This window comes from Zeus faber (genome assembly GCF_960531495.2).
Source record: "Zeus faber genome assembly, chromosome: 7".
NCBI classification, from domain to species: Eukaryota; Metazoa; Chordata; class Actinopteri; order Zeiformes; family Zeidae; genus Zeus; species Zeus faber.
The window spans coordinates 18,511,156-18,534,904 of record NC_137203.1 but is presented as its reverse complement, the minus strand read 5'-3'; the positions used below and the strand labels follow the sequence as shown (position 1 = coordinate 18,534,904).

The 23,749-nt window shown below is 42.2% G+C and overlaps 1 protein-coding gene across 1 annotated transcript; it reads right to left on the bottom strand.

Moving 5' to 3' along the window:
- Window positions 1-3,012: 3,012 nt before the first annotated feature.
- Window positions 3,013-9,977, bottom strand: LOC307233310 (arrestin domain-containing protein 3-like). The gene is made up of 6 exons (XM_080004628.1): window positions 9,630-9,977; window positions 8,476-8,539; window positions 8,094-8,241; window positions 7,766-7,868; window positions 6,797-7,062; window positions 3,013-3,448 (listed from the first exon to the last, which is right to left on the bottom strand). The coding sequence occupies exons 1-6, from the start codon at window positions 9,883-9,885 to the stop codon at window positions 3,350-3,352; spliced, it is 936 nt and encodes a 311-aa protein (XP_079860754.1). The 5' UTR covers window positions 9,886-9,977; the 3' UTR covers window positions 3,013-3,349.
- Between the last annotated feature and the right edge of the window lie 13,772 nt (window positions 9,978-23,749).

Genomic DNA, 23,749 nt, shown 5'->3' with positions numbered 1-23,749 from the left:
ATGCGCTACCAACCCGGAAGAGACCTTTCAGCACTGACAGGGTCCAAATGGTTCACGTGCTTGGTTTGAAATCTGGGTATTACCAGATCGAAGTGAATGAGACTGACAAGGCTAAGACAGCTTTTGTTACTCCACTGAGATTCTGGGAGTTCAATCGTATGCCACAAGGGATAACGAATGCTCCCACCACATTCCAGAGATTGGTGGAAAAATGCATGGGAGAATTACACTTGAAGGAAGTACTTGTCTTTTTGGATGATTTGATAATTTTCTCCAATTCTCTGGAAGAGTATGAGACCCGGCTGATGAAGGTACTTACACGTTTACAAGAATATGGATTAAACTGTCTCCTGAGAAGGGCAAGGTTTTCCAGACAACTGTCCGCTATTTAGGACATGTGGTATCGAAAATGGTGTGGCAACAGATCCAGAAAAAGTGAACAAATGATGAATGATAGCCAGTCTGAGAAAGAGCATGATCGCATAAGCCGCTTCACTCAGCATCATCTGGTTGATGCCAGCCCCACAGAGGCGATCTCCCCAGATGTTGTCAAGGCAATCTGTCAAAGTATCTTGGTCAGAACATCAAATGACTCTGCCTCCAGCCAGTGTAATATCACTCTGGTGGAGTCTCTTGCAATCTCTGCAGATGCAGATTCCTGACAGCTATGTCACGGAGGATCAGCATGGCCTGTCAGTCATACCTTCTCTGTCCTATCTTGAGCTTAAGGAGAAGCAAAGAGCTGATCCAATCATTTGTGAGGTCATTGTCCACATTGAATCAGGGGAAAATATCCCTCCAACAGTAAGGAAAGAGCTCCCTGAACTTCCCCTTTTGTTGAGAGAGTGGAGAAGATTAGAGCTGGGAAATGACATCCTGGATCGAAGAAGACAGGATGGTGAACAGATTTCCTGTCAACTTGTTTTGCCCGAAGAACTGCGTGCAAAACAATTGTGTCATGTCACCGTGTAAACTCTTGCAGAGTTGACTTCACTAGACTTGAGACATGACTCGACTCAAATGACTTGTTTGTGTTCACTTCCATTCTCCGAAACCTTGAACTAAAACACGATCAGCAAACAAAAAGGTACTTTGATTCGGCTCGGTCTCCCCCTCACCTCACGTTGTGGTGGCTCGGTGGCAGACGGAGAAATGTTGTCATAATCCATGAATGTTGCCATCGTGCAGTTTGAGATTTCCTCATCGGACACAAGTCGGTGTTTGAAAAGTTGTAAACAAGGGACGGTGTTTTTTTTTTCTTTTCAATGTTCACGACACGTGAAGCGCCACGCTCCTCCGTCTTTGTTTACATTCGCTCCTGCGTGCAGAGAACGTAAAGCAGGCTGACTTCAAATGATGTCACATGTTGCCGTAGAGCAGTTCTGCCGCTGATTTGCGACATAGTGATAGAGGCGGCGTGAAAGCCCAACCGAAATTGGTCATGACATTGATTATTTTTCTTCTACTTATCTGTTTTACACTGTTAAGTTACTCACCAAAACGAGCGCAGTAGTCCAACTCGGCATAAATCCATCCATATTTGTTTACACTCGCGTTGAGAAACAGGCTCTCCGGGCAATAAGGGATGATGCGTTCAGGGTAAACTGGGAAACAAATTAGTTTCGGAAGTGATGCGTGCACCGGAGCTCGAAATAAATTGTAATAACGTTTTAATTTAATATCATCTTTTACTTTTTTTTTTTATCTATCAAAAAGTTGTCTTCTCCAATATAGAAACTTTAATTAAAACATTTTTTTTCAAATGGATTTTAAAATTCTGCACTTTTTGGCAAAATATTGGTCAAAACATCAGTAAACGGGCATCGGACGTAAAAATATGGCATTGGTCGGGCTCCAAAAGTTTATATAGACGATATAAATTTACCTTTGTCTCACAATATTTATTGTCATTTCGCACAACCCTAATATGAAATATTAAATATCAAAATGTTCAACATTGCTATGTTCACATTAAAATTGTCATGATCGGATGACTACCCTAAACTTAACCCACTTAACCATCTCTAACCTTATACATAAACTTAACTATCTCTAACATTATACTTAAACTCAAAAATCTCTAACATTAAACCGAAACGTAACCATCTCTAACCCGACATTTTTGCACTTTTGGGGTTTGGAATAATGGGCCGTGGGAAAAAATAAAATAAAAATGTACGTCTGTCTGATGGAACATGAGTGTGTGTTGGGTGTGGTTGCTGGTGACACACACACACACACACACACACACACGTGTGTTTTAACATCCTTAAAAGCCATACTTGTGTGTAAACATGCATTTTTGACTTGCTCACCATTAGCTGTACACTCCTGACAGCATATTCGCTCAATATTAACAAATAATCCCAGGCACAAAATTAAATAGTCATTAAATACAAAATTAAGTCACTATTTATCCAAATATATTTTACAGGGAGAAAATTGTACATCAGCAGTGGTTTGAATATTGTAGATTCAAGAAGATACAGGCACACGCCGTTAAAAACACTTGAATAGTGGCAACAATAAGAGAGAAAATGATAGCAAACACTGTCAGAGTTAAAAAAAACGTGGATCTTTGAAATAGTAAACGCTTGGTTATTTGAGACCGGAAAACAAATAAAACTTGTGTCATCAATGTATATTTCCCAATTGTGGCGTCGCCCCTGGCGGCCACCTGCGCGAGCACCTTATGTCGATTATGCACATTTTTGTATTTTTAGAGCTTGTAAAGCTTATTGTGCGTAATCACCGGGTGTCATGACATTTCACTGCATATATGTATGACCGTATGTATATGTATGTGACAAATAATCTCTTGAACTTGAAAACCAAGGTAGCAACTGAAATACATATCAGGTAACCAACTCAAGGCTGCTCTCATGTGTCCCTCAGTACATTCACTTGTACTGAGTGAGTCGTACAAGAATGTACTACTCAGTAAATGGAGTGCCTACATTCAACACATGCTTAAAAAAAACACACTTAAAAACTGAAGTATCCAAACTATTTATGCACAATGTAATTCCAGAGAACCATGAAACAGTTGTCACAGTAAAAAAACAAAAATAAGAATAAAGAAACAAGCATAGCAACAGAGGCAAACTGATCAAAACTGTCTGATCAATAATAATTGATCAGACATAATACCATTCTGAGAAATCCCTGAGTAATACTGTTTACAACATAAAAGGTAGCGAAGGAATCTAAAACACACTTAGAATTTAAGAAGAATATATTTTGTTATTCAACAATGTGAACTTTGACGATCCGTTTTTGGCAGATGTGCAACAAAAGGTGCTTCTTCAGGAGAGAAATTAAAATATTTTGGAAAAACAGTTGGACATCTTCACAAATGTGGCGGGGGTGCGATGCGTCCAGGAAGCGCGGTGATGATGATGGGAAACAGAACTTCAAGGTCTGGGGAACCGCTGACACAGAGGCTGACCTAACAGGGCAGAAAAGAATCACCAAAAACAAAGAATTCATTCAGAATTCATTCACCCAATGTATCAATTAAATTGCTCCGATGATGCCATTTTTGGACACACACTGGTGACTACAGTATAAAGCAGCTTTACTTTTTCTTTCTTTCTTTCTTTCTTTCTTTCTTTCTTTTACATTTTACTGTAAGGAGAGTCACAGATACCTGGCCAATAAAGCTCGATTCTGAAATAAGATTTTTGAAAACATAGTCCGAAATCTGTTTAGTGCTTTTTGTAAAGTTTTAGGTTTATATTTATTGTTCATCATTATGTTGTTGTATTTTGCAAATTGTTTATTGTTCATTTTCATTTCATATCCATCCCCCTCTACAGTATCTATCCCTCTTTATCTATGAAGCTATCTCTCTTTATCCCTTATCTATCAATCTACCTTTCCACCCCTCTCTATCTTTCCATCCATTTCTATTTATCTATCATCCCTATCCATCTTACTGATTCAAGATGGCGCCTCATACAGTCGGCTGGGTGTGCGTTGTTTTGTCTTATTTTGTTTGTTAATTTAGATCTTTGTGACAATTCCAGGAGCTCATACACCAGAGAAGAGCTCAAGAACATCGGGGCTACAACCCCTGTGGATTTATTGCCCACTTTCATCACCACATCCGTGGAATTACTGAACATTCTGGTCAAAGGTGCTCTCACCTTTGTGCAGCCAGTGAAACGCCGGAGGAGAGGGAGACGCGCCGGTGCATTTGTCCGCCCTCCGCGGACAAACGCACACCGTTACTTGGAATATTTCTCTCTAATGTGCGTTCACTCTGAAACAAACCTAGACGAACTTCAGCTACTGTTGGGGAAGAACAGAGACTTTTCTTCATCTTCTGTTTTGTGCTTCACGGAGACGTGGCTGAGTGGAACGATACTGGACCAACGTGCAGGACGCACAGAGCATGCTCGCCAATCAGATACGGAGTGTGGAAAGGACAAACCCAGACTCCCTAGTTATTGTCCTTGGCGACTTTAACAAAGGCAACCTCAGCCATGAACTCCCCAAATATAGACAGTTTATTAAATGCCCCACCGGAGAGGAGAATACTGTTACACCACAGTAAGCAGTGCCTATCACGCCGTCCCTCGAGGCGTACTGGGACACTCCTGATTCCTTCATACAGGCAGAAATTAAAGCTGTGTAAACCTGTGGTGAGGACATCAAAGAAGTGGACCAGTGAAGCTGCGGAGGATCTTCAGGCATGCTTGGACTGCACCAACTGGAATGTTTTCAGGACTGCTGGGGTGGGGCAGAGATATGTTTAAAGTGGCTACGTACAGGTTGAGCAAAGAGGTGCAAGTTGCTCAAGTACTGTACTCAAAGAGACTCCAAGACAAGTTTTCAACCAATGACTGTCTCTGTCTGGAAACGGTTCAGACAAATCACGAACCTCAAACCTAAACACCTCACTCCATGAATAACTCACGCCTGGCCAACGACCTGAACAACTTCTACTGTCACTTTGAAAGACAATGGGACAGTCCTGACACCATCCCTGTGACACCTTTCACCAGCCCCGGCCTATGAGCTCCACCTCCCCCACCACAGCAGGAGACTGGACCTCTTCACAACTACTCACCTTAGAGGCCCCTCCCTCCTCCCCCACCACAGTGACAACCTTTCGATCCTGGAGAGGGACGTCGACAGGCTTTTCAAGAGGCAGAACCCCCCCAAAGCAGCCAGACCAGACTCTGTATCTCCATCCACCCTGAAGCACTGTGCTGATCAGCTGTCTCCATTTTCAGCACCTCACTGGAGACATGCCATGTACCAGCCTGTTTTAAATCCTCCACCATCATCCCAGTCCCAAAGAAGTCAAGGACCACAGGATTTAATGATTACGGACCCGTTGCCTTGACCTCTGTAGTGATGAGGTCTTTTGAACACCTTGTGCTTTCCCACCTCAAATCCATCACAGACCCTTTCCTGGACCCCCTGCACTTCGCCTACAGAGCCAACAGGTCCTCAGGAACCTATGCCAGGATCCTGTTTGTGGATTTCAACTCCGCCTTCAACACAATCATCCTGGCTATTCTACAGGACAAGCTCTCACGCTGAGCGTGCCTGACTCCACCGGCAGTCAGATTACAGACTTCGTGTCTGACAGGAAGCAGCATGTGAGGCTGGGAAAACAATTCTCTGACTCCTGGATCATCAGCACCAACAGCTGCACCTCCAGCCTGTCAGGCTCCTGAATTTTGCTGACGACACCACCCTCATTGGGCTCATCTCTGGTGGGGATGAGTCCGTCTACAGGTGGGAGCGTGACCATCTGGTGACTTGGTGCAGCCAGAACAACCTAGAGCTCAACGCTGTGAAGACAGTGGAGATGGTTGTCGACTTCAGGAAGAACGCAGCCCCACTCACCACTATCACCCTGTGTGACTCCCCAGTCGACTCCGTGGAGTCCTGCTGCTTCCTGGGAACCATCATCTCTGAGGATTTCAAGTGGGAGCTGAACATCAGCTCCATTATCAAGAAAGCCCAGCAGAGGACGTACTTTCTGCGACAGCTGAGGAAGTTCAACCTGCCTGAGAGGATGATGGTGCACTTCTACACCTCCATCATTGAGTCCATCCTCACCTCCTCCATCACCATCTGGTATGCTGCTGCAACCACCAAGGACAAGGGCAGACTGCAGCGTGTCATTCGCTCTGCTGGGAAGGTGATTAGCCGCAATTAGCCATCTCTCCAGGACCTGTACGCCTCCAGGACCCTGAGGCGTGCACGTAAGATTGTGGCTGACCCCTCCCACGCCGGACACAAACTGTTTGAAACACTTCCCTCTGGCAGGAGGCTGCGGTCCAACCAGGCCAAAACATCTCGCCACAAGAACAGTTTCTTCCCATCTGTACCTGGTCCCATCAACAAGGCCCGGGACCCCCCACTGAAACTGCCCCCCCCTCCCATGGATACTACACTCTCACTCGTTACATTAACGCACATTCCTCATTCTTCTGGACTATTATCCGTGAACATTGCACATACTGTTACACTTAATACTGCACATTTGCACATTCCTGCATACTGTACAGCTTTATTTGAAAAACAAAGACAGCCTTATTTTACATATTCATATATATTTTACTAATTGTTTTCCTGTTTCTTTAATTTACATTTATGTTTCATGTATGCACCGAACACCAAGACAAATTCCTTGTACATGTAAACTTACTTGGCAATAAGGACGATTCTGATCAATCTATGTATCATCCTTTTCTATCTATCCATCCATCTTCCATCCATCATCCCTCTCTATCTATCTATCTATCTACCTATCTATCTATCTTTCTTCACCTACCACGATGATGTAGTCCACCCCTATGAGGTTACAGTTGGAGATGGTGAATGCTGTGTCTGCAGGGATGGTGAGTGTGATCTCGCTGGTGGCCTTGGAGGTGTGGCCTCGGATCGGGGGCCCTGCCCCCGAGGTCAGTAGCTTTTGTTGCCTCCTGTGGTACTCACGGCCGTGGGTGAAGAAGGCCTGCTTCTGGAAGAGCTGAGCCTTGGGTGTGGTCGTGCGAAACGAGTTGTTGCTGAACTCACAGAAGATGGTGACGAGTTCCCCTACATCAGGGCGAGTGTTTAAACTGATTGCACCTTTATGTCATAATGTATGTAACACACAAGAATTGTTACATTTGAGGCACAATCCACACACAGTATTTCTACAGATTGTATAAAATTGTTGTGTGGGGATGGTCTGGTTTGAGCAGCCACACCTGCGCTGGATCTAGGTGATTGGGATCAGAGTGGCTGCATACCTGTTGCTCGTTGGTTGGTCGAACGAGCAGCAGGTAAAACCCCAATCCCCACACTCACTCAGGAGAGGAGCCTGTGTCATGATATGTGTCTCTCTGCTCCTGGGCTAATTCCAGCTGGCCCCCTCGCTACAATAAACTCGTGTTTACAACCCCAGATCTTCTGTATCTCTGTTCAGGTGCCAGTTTCGCCTACCACACGCCACCCAAGTGGCGTATTCGGGGCCCTCCGGCAAAGAGACACACTCTGATCCCAATTTCCTAGATCCAGGTCAGGCGTGACTGTTCAAACCAGACCATCCCCACACCACAATTATATTCATGCAATTTGTTTCGATTTTCTTTTGTTAATTTTGAGGTTTATTGTATATTGCCAAAAAAAAAAATGTGCAACCCTTTGTTTATCTCATCTTGCCAATTTTTATCTATCTATCCAAACAGCAACGACACGCACCAAAGATACACCCAAACTTATACAGACACATATGGAGATGCTGGTGTCACCGTACCAGGGAGGAATGCCTTCCTCTCCAGGCGGACGTCCATGGAAATTGGACCGGAGGAGCACCACAAGCAGCACAGCGTCATGCTGTTGGAGCCAGCCAGGGGGGACTACCCGCAAAAAAGAGAGACCAAAGAAGAGTCAGTGTGAATACAGTTAATGTTTTCCTCTACTGTAGTTCAATTTTATTTACTCAGGTCGGGTTTGTTGATGTCAACCTATGGCTGGGTATCAAGAATCAGTAATGATTTAGAATCAATTCCAAATTGCCTAATGACTGAATTGATATTTCTAAAAAACAGAAATACTTACTGCAACTGTATCCAGTAACTCACCATAAGTTCTGTTTGGTTTGCACAATGAGGATTTACAAAATTGAATTCTGTCACAAACTCTTTAGACATGTGCCACGGCCTGTCTATAGCCACTGTCAGGGTGTAGACTATTTTGCCGTGGAGACCATGGAAAGAGGAGGGGAAGTCACTACGTGGAGAAAAGAAAATCACATTATTTTACTGTAATGCTGCTTAAAGAAAACATTAAACTATATCAAGATCTCACGTAAACCAAAATCCCAGATGATTTCTATTCTCATATCACGCTATTGATATTATAACCATATATCGCCCAAACCTCAAACAACTCAAAATTCAACTTAACAGCCCAAAAATGTTTAATGTCAAAGAAATTATTTAAGAAATACATTTACATACTCACCCGTGTGGCAGCTGAAATGTGAAAGGATAAACATGCGTCCCTGGCAGAAGTTTTGTCGGACCAGCTGCAGAGAAACCCATGTAAAGAAAACAGCATGCTCAAGTATAAATGTTATGATGCTCAGTAAACTAATACATACTTGCAGCCAGACTAATGTTAGGATATATAAAGTGTACCAAGATGGAACAACTCATTTTGTACTTATTGTACTACTGATTGTATAGAATTGGCACAGAAGTTGAACTTCTGCTAAAATGGAACAATTTCTAGTATACTTTATTAAAGTAAAGTATTGTTTGGGACATTCCATAAATACATTTTGAATTACATAAATATTTAACAAGTACATTCTGGGTGTAATGGAAGTGTACATTTAGTATATGAAAATATACTATTCTGTTAGGAATAATAGATTAAATAATATTTGAAATATACTATGAGTGTACAAAAGTGGGTAAACTTAGACAATGCCTTGTAATATATTACCATTACCATATATTACTGTAATATAATACCATTTTAGGTGTACTACTTCTCATGTATTCAATGTGCTTACTAGTCTTAAGACTTGTAATGATTACTGTTAGTGGTTATTATATATAGTACTAACTACCAAATTTTCTGAATTCTGACTATTTAGAGCAGTGACTCAACCTTTTTCATATCAAGGATCCTATATTTGAGACACATGAGGCCACAGACCCCCTTGGGTCTCTGGGACCCTAATATGAGAACATTTTGTATTGTTGAATATGACTGAGTATAAACCTCCATACCCGTATACAACTATAGTTAGAGAGATAAGGGTGAAACTGTAACCAAAACAGGCATTGTGGTACATTCTCTAATGTTGCACATTTTTGTAGAATAAAATAATGGTTCAAAAAAATATGACTCATTTTGCAGGGGACCACCAAGGACCATGCACAAACATCATATTATATCATAATACAATATCATATAAAATATATAATATAATGCAAAATAATGTGACGTAATATAAAATAATACAAAATAACAAAATACAATATGATATATGATATCATATAATGCAGTATGACATAAAATAATAATATAAAAACGATTTAACATTATATTTATATTATTATTATCATTATTATATTGTATATTATTATATTATATCACGTATCCACCTGTGTCTTGTGGCATGACCACCACCTTGAACTTGAAGACGTCCAGCTTGGCGCTGTGATGTGTCTTCTTGCTTCCCACACCGGCCCAGAACACGCCGGCCCTCCCCCGCAGCGCCACCGCGACGCGGTTGATCGTCACCTCCTCCCGCAGCTCGAAGGAGATCCGTCCCGTCAGGGCGTCCCCGCCGGAGTAGCTGCCTCCGCCGTTCGCCGGGTTGAGGTCGATGGAAAAGTTCCCGAACGTGCGTCCGAACATCGCGCCACACGAGTCCAAAACGCTCCGAGGGGACAAGAACGCGCGAGAAGGAAGCAGCCTCCCAAATAACACGCGACGTGTGTGTGTGCAGGTGCAGGGCTTCCGCGAACTCCCGCAGCGAGACCAACGACGACACCTCCAAAAGTAAACTGCGCACGCGCGACAGGAGGGCTCCCCCCCCCCCCCCCCAAAAAAAACTTTTTTGTTTGTTTGTTTTTGTTTTTGTTTTTGTTTTTTTTATACCTGCGGTTCAGACCCGCAACTCACCTCATGATGAGGCCCACGTTGCATGGCGGACGCCGGCTTACGGGACAACGGTCTCAGGCGGAGATCCGACTCGACAGTCAGTTTTATTATTCCTGGATCTCGCGTAACGGCTCGTCTTCCGTGCCTGTCCAAAAAAAAAAATATATATATAAATATTCAGCGCTTTACTTTCTCCGAACCTTTCTTTTTTTGTTTGACGGGCGGGACTGCCTTGCCCGTCCCACGTACGGCCGGGACGTCGCTTGTGGAGGATGTTTTTTCAATAAAATCGATGTGTGTTGCCCATTATTTGTGCTGGGAGTCGCTGTTTTATACTGTTGGTGCAGTGTTTCATTGTTCATTTTTAGGGTCGTTTCACATTTCCAAATGTTTCTGATTTTTGTTATTTTTTTTGGTTTATAGTATCTATTTTCTATTTGTATTTTATTTTTTTATTTTTTTTCCATATTGCCAAATTGTTCATTTTTATTATTGTAACTAATACTATTATTGCCATCTATCTATCTATCAAATTATCTCTTGAACTTGATCTATCTATCTATCTATCTGTCTGTCTGTCTGTCTGTCTGTCTGTCTGTCTGTCTGTCTGTCTGTCTGTCTGTCTGTCTGTCTGTCTGTCTGTCTGTCTGTCTATCTATCTATCAAATTATCTCTTGAACTTGATCTATCTATCTATCTATCTATCTGTCTGTCTGTCTGTCTGTCTGTCTGTCTCTATCTATCTATCTATCTATCTATCTATCTATCTATCTATCTATCTATCTATCTATCTATCTATCTATCTATCTATCTGTCTGTCTGTCTGTCTGTCTGTCTGTCTGTCTGTCTGTCTGTCTGTCTGTCTGTCTGTCTGTCTGTCTGTCTGTCTATCTATCTATCTATCTATCTATCTATCTATCTATCTATCTATCTATCTATCTATCTGTCTGTCTGTCTGTCTGTCTGTCTGTCTGTCTGTCTGTCTGTCTGTCTATCTCTATGCTGCTGTTGACTCATTTGTCCAAACTTTATTTGAGGAACATAATTCCAGTGGTGTAAAGTAACTGGGAAAAAAAACACTTTTTTTTTAAATGTACTTTAGTATTTTTGTGAGTATTTGTCCCTTATTTCAGTTCTTATATTTCTGTCGACTTTTACTTTTACTACACTTAGCCCCAGAAAAGTTTGCTTTTACTCCAAGGCATTTCCCCCTGAACAACTTTGTTACTCGCTACAAAATTTAACCGGAGCCATTGATGTAAGTGAAGCCAGTCATCACAAAGTTAATGTTAAATCAAGGGTCACATCAGCAGCAAACCACGTGTAAACAAACACTCAACCCGTGTTCAGAGTTGTCAGCTCTGCGGTTTTCCTGTGGAACTGAACTACCACAGAAACTGCAGAAACCGAAGGAGCACAAAAATTCTACTACGTTTTATGTTTTTATTTTTATATATATATATATATTTTTTTTTTAATCCATTTTTGTTCTCCTTTTTCACAAAATGCATTAAAACTCAATCTGCTTAATTATGGCGACTTTTCTTTTTGTTGTTGTTAGATTTAATCTGTTTTAAGCAAGGTTTTATTGAAATGTAAGTGTCCCTGAATTTCCACGTTCAATCATTTCGTGTTATCGTAATAAAATCATATTATTTTACGTGATTATAGACAGATACAGGGATTTTTTGTGTGTGGGTTTTCCTTTTGGTTGTTGTTTTTTTGGGGGGGGTTTGAATGAGGGGCCCTCATGCAGAGTTTATTCTGCTCGTCCTTGTCACAGAGCCCCCCACCGTCCACAGTGAAGGGAAAAGTTGAATTGGAGAATTAGAGTGATAAGGCCATGAGGTGGCACTAGTGGCACTAGACATCATTGTATTGGAGACTACACTGGTGACGCTTTTAAATCCTGACACTGACTTCAGAAAATAAAAACACTCTTACTCTTAAAAACCTTTTTTTTTTCCCCATTCTTTCAAATAAAAAAATGACCAGTCTCTAACAAGTACTTGTGTAACTGTCCTACCATGGGCTAATGGCCGCTTCACAGCAGACATAAAATAAAGTATAACGATCCATTAACACTGGCAGAGTGTATAGACACTGTTTCACAAATTTCCCTTTGATCACATTTATTTTTACGGCTGCTGTCGATCTGTCGGAGCAGAGCATGCGGAGCCTGCCAGCGATCCCATTGTTTAAGAGTTGGAGCGAAACAATACACCGTTGATGAAGTTATAGGCAGAATAAATTGAAGACATGACTTGAAAGAGAAGCGTGGAAGCGTGTGGGAGACGCTGTACAGGACACAGGGCTGCCGCGGGGAGCCGGCGTCTCCATCCTCACTTTCATTCCCGTGCACTCATGGGATTAGTTAATGACGTGCTCAGTCGACAAACCTTCCCCCGTTTCCATTATGCCCTCCTTTAAAATGTGCGTCGGATCAGGGAGACCGGATTAAGACCCCCTAAATATAACCTTTATTTATAACTTTTTTTTTTTTTTAACTGGGAAGTCACATTGAGATTAAAATCTCTTTTGCAAATGTGACCCAGCCAAGGCAGGGTCAAATAGCAGCATGGAACAAATAACAGGACAACACAAACAGGAATATCCAACAAACAAGAAATACATTACATTATTGTCGGAAAAATTATTCTGTTTTCTAATAAACAATGAAGAGGGAAAAGTTCTTGGTCTCAAAGTGAATTTATCTTGTGCAAGGGTCGGTTGCACGAGGGTTGGATCAGAGATGTGCTTAGGAGCAGTTCTCTGGGATCAACAGTTTATGTTGGGGAGTCAGAGAACATATGGTGAGTTTGGCGTCACAGATTCTGTGACGCCAAAATGCTGTTCCCCCTTTTTTACAGTTTATCTCTCTAGATAGTTCACAGTGCGTACTGCCAGTGGGAATGAACACTGTGTGCTGATATGTGATTACATAGATATAGTGTATATATTTAGATATAGTGTTACACACACACGTTTATATTGTCGTGGTTACATGACATAGCAAAGTAATTAAGAAAATTCCCATCAATAATACAGTGCATGAACCAGGCAGCGATATTTGTTCACTTGTTTGTCAGAAGAAGCAACTACAGCTGACGGTGACCACTTCCGTTATTCTATGTTTAAAATCACTTAAAGAGATAAGGGTCTCAAATTGGAGCTTGGCCTGCAGACCGTTCCAGGACCAAGGACTGTAGTAGCACAGGCTTGTTCAGGGGGGGCCGGACTGGGACAAAAAAATCGGCCCCGGCACTTTTGGCCCAGAGAGCCCACCGGGAGGAGGGGGCGGTTGACCGACAAAGTCTTCACATTAAGAATCTCTGTGATCGCACCGCAGAGCTACGGAGCGCTGAGCCACGCCATCGCACATGGGAAACAGAGGACAGAGGGGGAGGGGTGGGGCCTGGTAAGAGATGTGATTTGCAAGAGATCGTAAGAGATTTATTTAATTTTTTTTTTAATTAAAAATTGATATCAGCCCCAAGGTGCGTCAGCCCACCGGTAAAGTCAGGCTGAGTGATTCAGGGGGTAGAGTTTGGACAAGGTGGTCGCTGTGTCACGGCCCGGGCCACGCCTCCAGTTGTTTTGCTTGTGTTTCCATGTGTTTCTCCTTCCCCCTTGTGTCTCCTGTTTCCTCCTGTCTGCCTCTGTGCGTGTATGTCGGCGTGGGCATGGCTTCCCCTCCTCACTCCCCTGGCTCCCAGCTACACCGGCGCTCCTGCAGGCAGCCGGATCATCATCTCCTCTGCTCCGGTATTTACACTCTTCACCCACTCATCGCCACATTGTTGATTCACCTCTGCGGTGCTACACGCTCGCCAACCAATATCCAAGTCTCTTGTGATTCTCGTGTCCTGTTTTGTCCTTCCCTGACCCGCGTCTCCGTAGCCCAGGAATCGTCCTGCCTGCCTGTCTGCTGCCACTTCACCATCACGCATCTTCCCTTCTGCTGCACCCAAACCCCTTTTTTTACCCTACCCCATCTCATTGCACAGATCCCATCTGTGGGTGTTGAAATATGTCTGCGGCGTTGGCACAGGAGTACATGACTGTGTCGTCTGCATATAGATGGTACTTGCAGAATTTGAACTTGTCACAAATGTTAGAAAAAGTAAGGGTCCCAAAACCGATCTTTGTGGAACACCCTTCATTACAATGACTGGGTTGGACGTTGCCATGTTTAACAATCTGTGAACGATAAGTCAGATAGCTGTGGAACAACTTTGCCGCTTTGGTTCCAATGCAGGCCCTCACCAAGGTGCATGAGCTCTGACGTACCTCCAGTGAGGGTCTGGCGCTCAAGGTTCAGAATCACTGCACTAGTACAAATCCTGTCATTGTGCTTCCAAATAAAATTTGAAGTAAGAGCTACAGTTCCCTCCTGTCAGTGTTAAAACCGGTCTTCGAATTGTCTATTTTTTGTTTAGAAGTGCACCAGAAACATGGGTCCTGACGTGGTGGACCCATGTTTTTGACCCATGACCTGACCAGGTGTGTTTACATCGGACTTCATTTTGACACCAGACACAACTGTGTGTGTGTGTGTGTGTGTGTGTGTGTGTGTGTGTGTGTGTGTGTGTGTGTGTGTGTGTGTGTGTGTGTGTGTGTGTGTGTGTGTGTGTGTGTGTGTGTGTGTGTGTGTGTGTGTGTGTGTGTGTGAGATGCATTTTGAGGCATTCAACACCACTCCAGGCTGACTGTGGTTTTTTAAAACATGGAGTCTATTTTTTGTGGGTGAGTGCTTGGCACGTTATGCTACCAAATTACAGACCTCTAGTAATGTGATCACACACACACACCCATGCACACACACACACACACACACACACACACACACACACACACACACACACAAACAGGGTATTTGTAATGGGCTTTGACTTTAGCTGTCTCTGATAAGGGCACCTATCAGGTTTGGTGGAGCTCACAGTGGCCGGCTCTGTCTGCCAACTCTGTAAACCAAGTGGACACAGTATGACACTCATGACATGCTACATGTCTGTGCGCGCGCGCACACACACACACACACACACACACACACACACACACACACACACACACACACACACACACACACACACACACACACACACACACACACACACACACACACAGATCCATCTATGCTGATAGATGTATACAATCACATAGTATGGGTCACCCAGTTCAGCCTCGGCATCAGTTTAACTTCCAGATCTTAATCTTATCTTAAACTCAATATACATTTGATATCCCCCAATATCCCTTATATTGTCAATCTTAAACATAAGCTTCATCAAGTCGGCAATATGTAAGCCAGGTATCTATAACATGCATACCTCATTTTAGCGCCTCAATAAAATTTCTATATGACCCTTTTTTGCCATATGTGCACAACATGCATTTCATTCATTTGTCTCACTCGCCTTTGTGTCTGGAACTATTTCCAATTTGACTTAATTGTCGCCTCACACTGCACTGTTTGCTTTGACAGGAATACAGTGGCAGCCGTTTTGGGCACGGGTCGGACCTTAATCCGAAGTGAAGTCAAAGAACCCAGAGGATAAGCTGCGCTATCGATCTGCAGCTCCACCAACACCGCCTCCCTCCTCCTGCTAATCCAAAGGGTCAGCTCTAATGACATTGAGGAGCTGCTCTGGCAGTTGGCACCACTGCCATTTGCAATATAGATGGAAAGGAGGGGAAGGAAAGGGGAAGGCGGGGGAGGAGGAGGGGCAGGAAGAGGGCTGAAAATGAGGAGGGAGATTGAAGTGTAAGTGGAAATGTTAACGGAACGGAAGAGAAGAAGCAGCGATGTGTATGTGTGTGTGTGGGGTGGGGGGATATAGCAAAGGGAGAGAGGAGAAGGAAACAGTGCTGAAATGGGAGGGATAGAAAACGAGGGAGGCGGGTACAGGACACATCAAGGAGGGGAAGTTTTACAATAAAATGTTTTTTAAAATAAGACTTTAAGTAGGAGCTTAGGGTAATACAGTAAATGAAGCAGAAGACCCATGACGTGTAAATACATATTCCAAAAAGTACCATCATATATAAATTCATAATGTTGTATTTTGTTGGTTGGATACAGGACTTTTTAACCATGCACATGTTGAAAGGAATGGGTTAAACCGTGTCAGATCTGTGCAGTTACGTGCTTGTTTTGTTTGCCTCCAAAAGAATTCCTGCGGCCAAAACAGGAAACAGCCAAGAGAGGGAACAGTTTGCAACTGTAATATGGTGCAGATCCTCCAATAGAGCTTTCCACTCCACAAACAATGACACTTTGGGACCCAAAACACCCAACAACCCGGGCGTCTTTGTCGGAGCTTTGGGCTTTTCATGTCGGTCCCTGAACATACAGGCGTTGGATCGTTCCAAAATGAGCTCCACTAACCCTGCTTGGCATGGACGCACATCCACGCCAATCCCTGATCCTCTCTGATAGAAAGCCTGTCCACACCACAGGACAAAGGCAATGTGTGTGTGAGACAGACAGACAGACAGACAGACAGACAGATAGATAGATAGATAGATAGATAGATAGATAGATAGATAGATAGATAGATAGATAGATAGATAGATAGATAGATAGATAGATAGATAGATAGATAGATAGATAGATAGATAGATAGATAGATAGATAGATAGATAGATAGATAGATAGATAGACAGACAGATAGATAGATAGATAGATAGATAGATAGATAGATAGATAGATAGATAGATAGATAGATAGATAGATAGATAGATAGATAGATAGATAGATAGATAGATAGATAGATAGATAGATTGAGTCCCCAATAATGGAAACCTGCTCCTGTGTTGCAAGATCAAAATTGCACCAAGTAATCTAATTTATCAGAGCTGCTTCTGGCTTCCTTAAGAGTAGTTGCCCACGCGATGAAGTCAGATGTGAGGTGAGGCCCTTTTTGGGAAAGGGCCATGGCAGTTTGCTGGCCCTGCGGTCGGGTGTCAGAAGTTCCTCGTGCCAGCAGCGTGATGTCATCACGGCAGCGCCAACAACGCGCTTAATGAGGCTGAGGCACAGAACACGGGATAATGAGGAGGACGTGTCGAGGAACAATCGCTCTCTCACTCTTTATGTGTACAGACGTCTCTCTGTTGAAAATCATTTGTGTGCTGGGTAACGCTTTATATTATGGTAAGCGTTAATAAAAGAACAGGTAAAAGTTAATAGTTGGTCCTTATAAGATGCTTATTAACGTTATTATTGCATTAATAACACAATATACGTGTTAATAGCATTTATTTGCAGTTAGCTATGCACTTATTAAGTTAACTTTGCTTTTATTATGTCTTAATGACACAATATAAATGTTAATAACAGCATTTATTGCTTTTTTGCAGCTAGCGGATCTAAAGACATTATTAAGGTTAATAAATCCTTATGCACATATTCAGAGATGCAGACTCAAGTCATCGTGACTTGGACTCAAGTCGACTGGAGTCACTGTTTTGATGACTTGAATCTCGACCTGATAGAAAATAAACGACTAGAGACTCGACTTGGACTTGGAAATTGAAGACTCATGACTTGACTTGACTTGACTTGACCTGAGACATGATGGTCGTTTCTCAATACCAAGTCTGCAAAGTCCGGACTTTGCAGACTTGGTAGTTAAGACTTGGCAAGTTCGACTCAGGAGTACAGACTCCCGGGGACGGGAGGAACGCAGGAAGGTCGTTCTGCGAAATGCATTCTGGGATACTTGGCTGTCCCAAGTCCACACAAGTCACCACCGACGCGTCCTCGATAAAACGGGCGGCGCAGGTCCACATCCGGGCATGTGGACTGGACTTGGCTTGATGCGTACTCTGAAATGGAACAGCGCTTGGGCTGTGACTGACGCTTCACAAGTACGGACAAGAACACAAGTACGGACACGAACGCCGATTGAGAAAGGCCTTGTGCCTCGAATGACTTGTTTGTGTTCGCGTTCGTTCTCCGACGACATCAACAAGCGGCGGCGACGCCAACCAATCAGGGACGCCATTAACATGCGATCGAAAGTCTCTGCGTATTTTTATAGTCTCTCATGTGAAATGAACGTTGTGACCCACATGCCGATGTGTGTATTTATTGTATTTGATATAAATTGCGTTTTCAAGAGAGAGAGCGAGAGAGAGAAAATACTTGAGCGCATAATAAAGTATGCATTAATAAATGTACGACGCTTATATATATTATGTGTTTATACTGTTGTTCCCTCTATCTCTTCCATTTTATTTCATTTTATTTTTTATTGTATTTTATCCTATATATTTTTTATCTTATTCTATAAGTATTCAACTTACTGTATTACGTTTTAGGAGTCAGTTAGTCGGTCTATTAGAAAGGAATTTTCTACTTTTATTTTTTTCCCCTAGGACATATTGTGTGCTATCACCGGCTGCGTTGCAGTACATTTCACTGCATATATGTATGAAAGTATGTGTATGTATGTGACGAATAAAAATCTTGACTCTTGAATCTTGAATCTTGAATCTGTTGTCAAATAACATTTATCATTTAAAATGCTACATAAGAAAAATAAATGCACACATCGGCACTTGAGAGACAATGTTCAGCTCACGCGAGAAACAATAACGTCAAAAAGGAAAATAAAAGAAACGCGGAAAGATATAATAATAAGGGCGTTCCTGGTCGGTCGGCGGCGCCCTCACCGATGACGTCAGACCGCGGAAGTGAAACGCCGCCCGCCGCACGGTGCAGCGCGCCTGACGTCATCCTCAAACGCTGTTCTTACTACTGTCGTCTGTCGGTATCCAACTGGTGGTTGGTTACCGGTCCCAGCTTGTGTTGATCAGATTAGTGGTGTTTTATTCAACATCTTTCACAATACGCGGTGTAGCTGAATGTTGAAAGGCGCTGTGATTGTACGAAGAAGTGCGTCACCGGTAATATATTGTATTTATGTATCGTTATTATTTACTTTTGATCAGCCTTGACCACATGTAGCGCTCATTCCAGATGAAGAACCCGCAAAAAGCATAGATAACTTCACAGTTAACTGCTAATAAATGCTGTTGTTAACACTTACATAGTCTTATTTACACACAACCAAAGCAAAGTTGACTTGTAAGAAGTGCATAGTTAACTTCTCATAAGTGCTATTATTAATACTTACAGTCTTATTAACACAATAGCAATGTAAATAAGTATCTTATAAGGACCATATTAACTATTAACTAATGCTTATTATAAGCACCTTAATATAAAGCGATACATAGATAGATAGACAGACAGACAGATAGATAGATAGACAGACAGGCAGACAGATAGATAGATAGACAAACAGACAGACAGACAGACAGATAGATAGATAGACAGACAGACAGACAGATAGATAGATAGATAGATAGATAGACAGACATACATAGATAGATAGATAGATAGATGGATAGACAGACAGACATAGATAGATAGATAGACAGACAAACAGACAGACAGACAGACAGACATAGATAGATAGATAGATAGATAGACAGACAGACAGACAGACAGATAGATAGATAGATAGATAGATAGACAGACAGACAGACAGATAGATAGATAGACAGACAGGCAGACAGACAGATAGATAGATAGACAAACAGACAGACAGACAGACAGATAGATAGATAGACAGACAGACAGACAGACAGATAGATAGATAGATAGATAGACAGACATAGATAGATAGATAGATAGATAGATAGACAGACAGACAGACAGACATAGATAGATAGATAGATAGACAGACAGACAGACAGACAGATAGATAGATAGATAGATAGATAGACAGACAAACAGACAGACAGACAGATAGATAGATAGATAGACAGACAGACAGACAGACAGACAGACAGACAGACATAGATAGATAGATAGATAGAGATTGAGTCCCCGATGTTAGACACAAGCCCTTGTGTTCCAATATCAAATTTGCAAAACAAGACTGCTATGTAATCGAATTTATCACATAACATAAAAATAAAAATAAAAGCAATATATTAAAATTTTACAAAAAAAAAAATAGATAGAATAGATGGATATAAAATAAGAATTATTCAAAATACAATACCCCTAAAAATGTACAATAAACTTCAGTGTCAGCAATTGACATTCTGACAAAAATAGGAAATTGTGCAGGTTTGCATGAATATATGCAAACAATGTGGGTAACAACAAAACTAAAAAGTTACATATAATCATTTGAGCATGAACCATAAGAGTCCCTAAATATTTACATTTAGCTCATCTCTTGAACATATCTGTTTCCCTTTCTTTGGGAGCCGTTTAGGAGCAACAGAAAATTCTCTAAGTTTCACTTAAAAGGAAACGGGACATAACCTGTAGGCGTCCTTTTCATGGAAATCAAATGTAAAATATGAGTCGTGAACAGCAACGGAGGAACGAACCCAGTGCCACCCGGAAACGTACAGGTTGGGGTTGGCACGGTGAAACAAAAGAGGTGCTTTGTTCTTCTGTCGGCCTAAACCCTCCCTCAGCAATTACCGCTCACCTTCCAAGGACCTCGGCGAGGAGCGGAGGAGTCGCTCGGCTTTAAAAGGAGCCGCTGGAGCATGAAGGCATGGACGTTCTGCGGGAGGAGCAGTCATATTGGACAGAGGGTTCTGGCTTGGTCATTACAGTGAGGATTCAACAGGTTCCTTGTTTAAATCATGTAAGGACGATACAGTTCAATCATAACATCATCTGAATGTGGTTATTCTGCCAAGTTTTCATCCTGTTTGAGCTATGAGCCATGAGCTATTTGTGGTGATGAATTTCTGTCCAAACAATTAGGGTAAAAGAGCTTAAAAACAAAAACAAAGGCTTAATAATAATAATAATAATAATAATAATAATAATAATAATAATAATAATAATAATAAATAGATAAATACTGTAAATAAAAGAAGGAATAAAGGAAAAATAGATGTAAAATAGAATTTAAATAGCCAAATATACAGAAATAGCCACATTTATATTTAAAATGTACAGAATATATGAAGTGTGATTCATGCACGGGATAAATTATTGGTACAGTGATATAAGGTATAAATGTTTGCTGTGTACTGACTAGATAATTACAGAATCTACAGTGTTATTTGAATACTCAATTCACTTCATTGTGCATTGCTTACCGGTGTAGATATGCTGCATTCTGAAATTGCCACTCAAACATTAGCACCACTCCTCATTAGATTTTGAGGAGGAGCTGGGTCAAACGCCTTAAGCTGTCCTGCTGTTTCAGAACAGATTTCTGAAATCAAATCCAGTCGACTTCCCCACTCAGACCCCACTGTGGCACTCAGAGAGACATCACTCCAACCATCACTCGAACTGTGCCCGTTTCCTGTTTCAGGAGAGAATGTGGCCTCACTACATTAGGAGGAGGCACTAAAAGACTATAAAAAGCAGATCATGGTAAAAGACGATAGAATTATTGCTTTATTGTCGGAAAGCTCCAGTTATATGCGTTGTGTGTGTGCGGTGAGTCCTTCTTTCTTCAGATACAGTACACCTCACATCCCTGTTTTTACATTAGGAAGCAAAGCTTAAGGGAATATCTAGAAGGAAAAGAGGAGAGTAAAGAAGGGAACGCAACCTCTGTCCTGACCTTTACTTTGCTCCATCCATTGTCCAGGCCCCAAAAAGGGCAGAGGGAGAGGAGGCGTCCTAATGGAGAACCCCTTGACTCTAGTTGGGGCCCCAGAGACCTAGTCACTGTGCAAGTCCCGACCTGAGAGGAGGACTCGGTGAAAGGAAACATACAGAGAAGGCAAAAGTCTTCACCTATAAACCCACAGCAGTACATACTGAACAACTGCATTATTTTCTATTTATTTATATGTTTACAATATTGCACAACTGTCATAATGTCAATCAGAATGTGACTGTTGATACAGGGGTGTATGTTTTTTGTGAATTTTTTGAGGTTTATTGTATATTGCCAATTGTTTTAAGCCCCAAAGGGGCGGGAGCCCAATTGCTTTTGTTAATGAAAAACTGACGTCAGTGGTGTGCGGATCTCATGGTTCTGCCGCACTCACAGACAAGGTGAATAAAATGTGTATTTGGGCAGTTCTGACATTCTGCCGTCAAAGTTTGATCGGGATATGTCCATTATTGTGGAATTATTTGGTAAATAACTATTTTTTATCATCGCTGCAATGTGCGCGCAGGCGCAAATGACGGCGCACACAGGTCACATGATAGCATTGCAGTCTAGTGATTGGTCAACAACTGGTACCTCACCAAGATGGCGGCACGTACAGCTATAACATCCCCAAAATGGATGAATAATCCTGATAAATGATCGTGATCACATTATTGACTTAAAGAATCGTGATTATCATTTTAGCCATAATCATGAAGCCCTACTTCAGAATTATAACCGCCGTTAGTTGCGGCGTAGGAAAGCCACCCACAGCTGCAAACACCACCATAGAATTACACTGTAAACAGGCTGGAACGAATGAACTTCTACAATCACAAAACACACCGGAACAGAGAGCCAAAGTACACTCGTCCATTGAACTTGAACGAATGGCTGACTAGGTAGTCAGCCTGAAGCTTTATTTTATTATTATTATAACTACTTATTTTATGGATTATGGTTAGTGCTACGGTTATGGTTACAGTTAGGGTTAGGGTTGGGGTTGGGGTTCACTTTATTCCCAGACCAAGACGAGGAGTTAACTAAGGAGTACAACAAACAAGGGTTGCTTACCTGTACCTTCTAGCCCTGACACACACTCACCTGCAGCCATTTTACCCAGAATCCTTTGTGAGAGGCCGACCTGCTGCTTATTTAGTCCAATCTGCACCCGATGCACGCTCAAACCGGCTCAGATCATCAGGAATTTCACTGATGGAAGACCTGCCTGGAATTCAGAAGAAGGCTGAGCATACATCTAATTTTGGTCGCTTTCTCCCTCTAAATCCCAGGATGAAATGCTGTTATCTCACCAGTGTAATTAACCAAACCATGATAACTGAAAAACCCTCTTTTGCATTTCCAACACGGAATTCGATTTTTATTTTTTTTTGTCAAGATGTCATTCATCGCGACGACTTGTAGCGGTTCGACTCCTTGTTGGTGTTACTTTTAGTTAGAATTTGGCCTAAGGCTCCAGTCACGGTTAGTATCGACCCGTATTATTCTGAATACACCCGACATTATAGTGATTGAAAAGAGCAGAGTCGCTGCAAAAATTTTAGCACCTGTCTCAATTCTATACATCTGTTGAAGTCAAAGCAGGAGCTTTGTGGTCCTTCACGAATAGGCCATTAAAGCTAGCTGACTAATTACTATAGGATTCAGCAACATGAACCATTAAAGGGCTCTAAATATTAGCGCTTGCTCCTATTCGTTTCCCCATATTTTAAGCAGTTTAAGAGGAACAGAAATACCTTGAGATAAGATAAGATGTGGCGTGTGGGGGGGGGGAGTGGTTTAAGCAGCCACACCTGTCTTGGGTTTAGGCAATTGGGCCTAGGGTGGCTGTACGCCTGTTAACCGTCAGAGCAATCAACGAGCAACAGGTAAATCACCCATCCACACACACACACACACACGCACACACGGGGAGAGCCTCCGTCATGACATCCCGG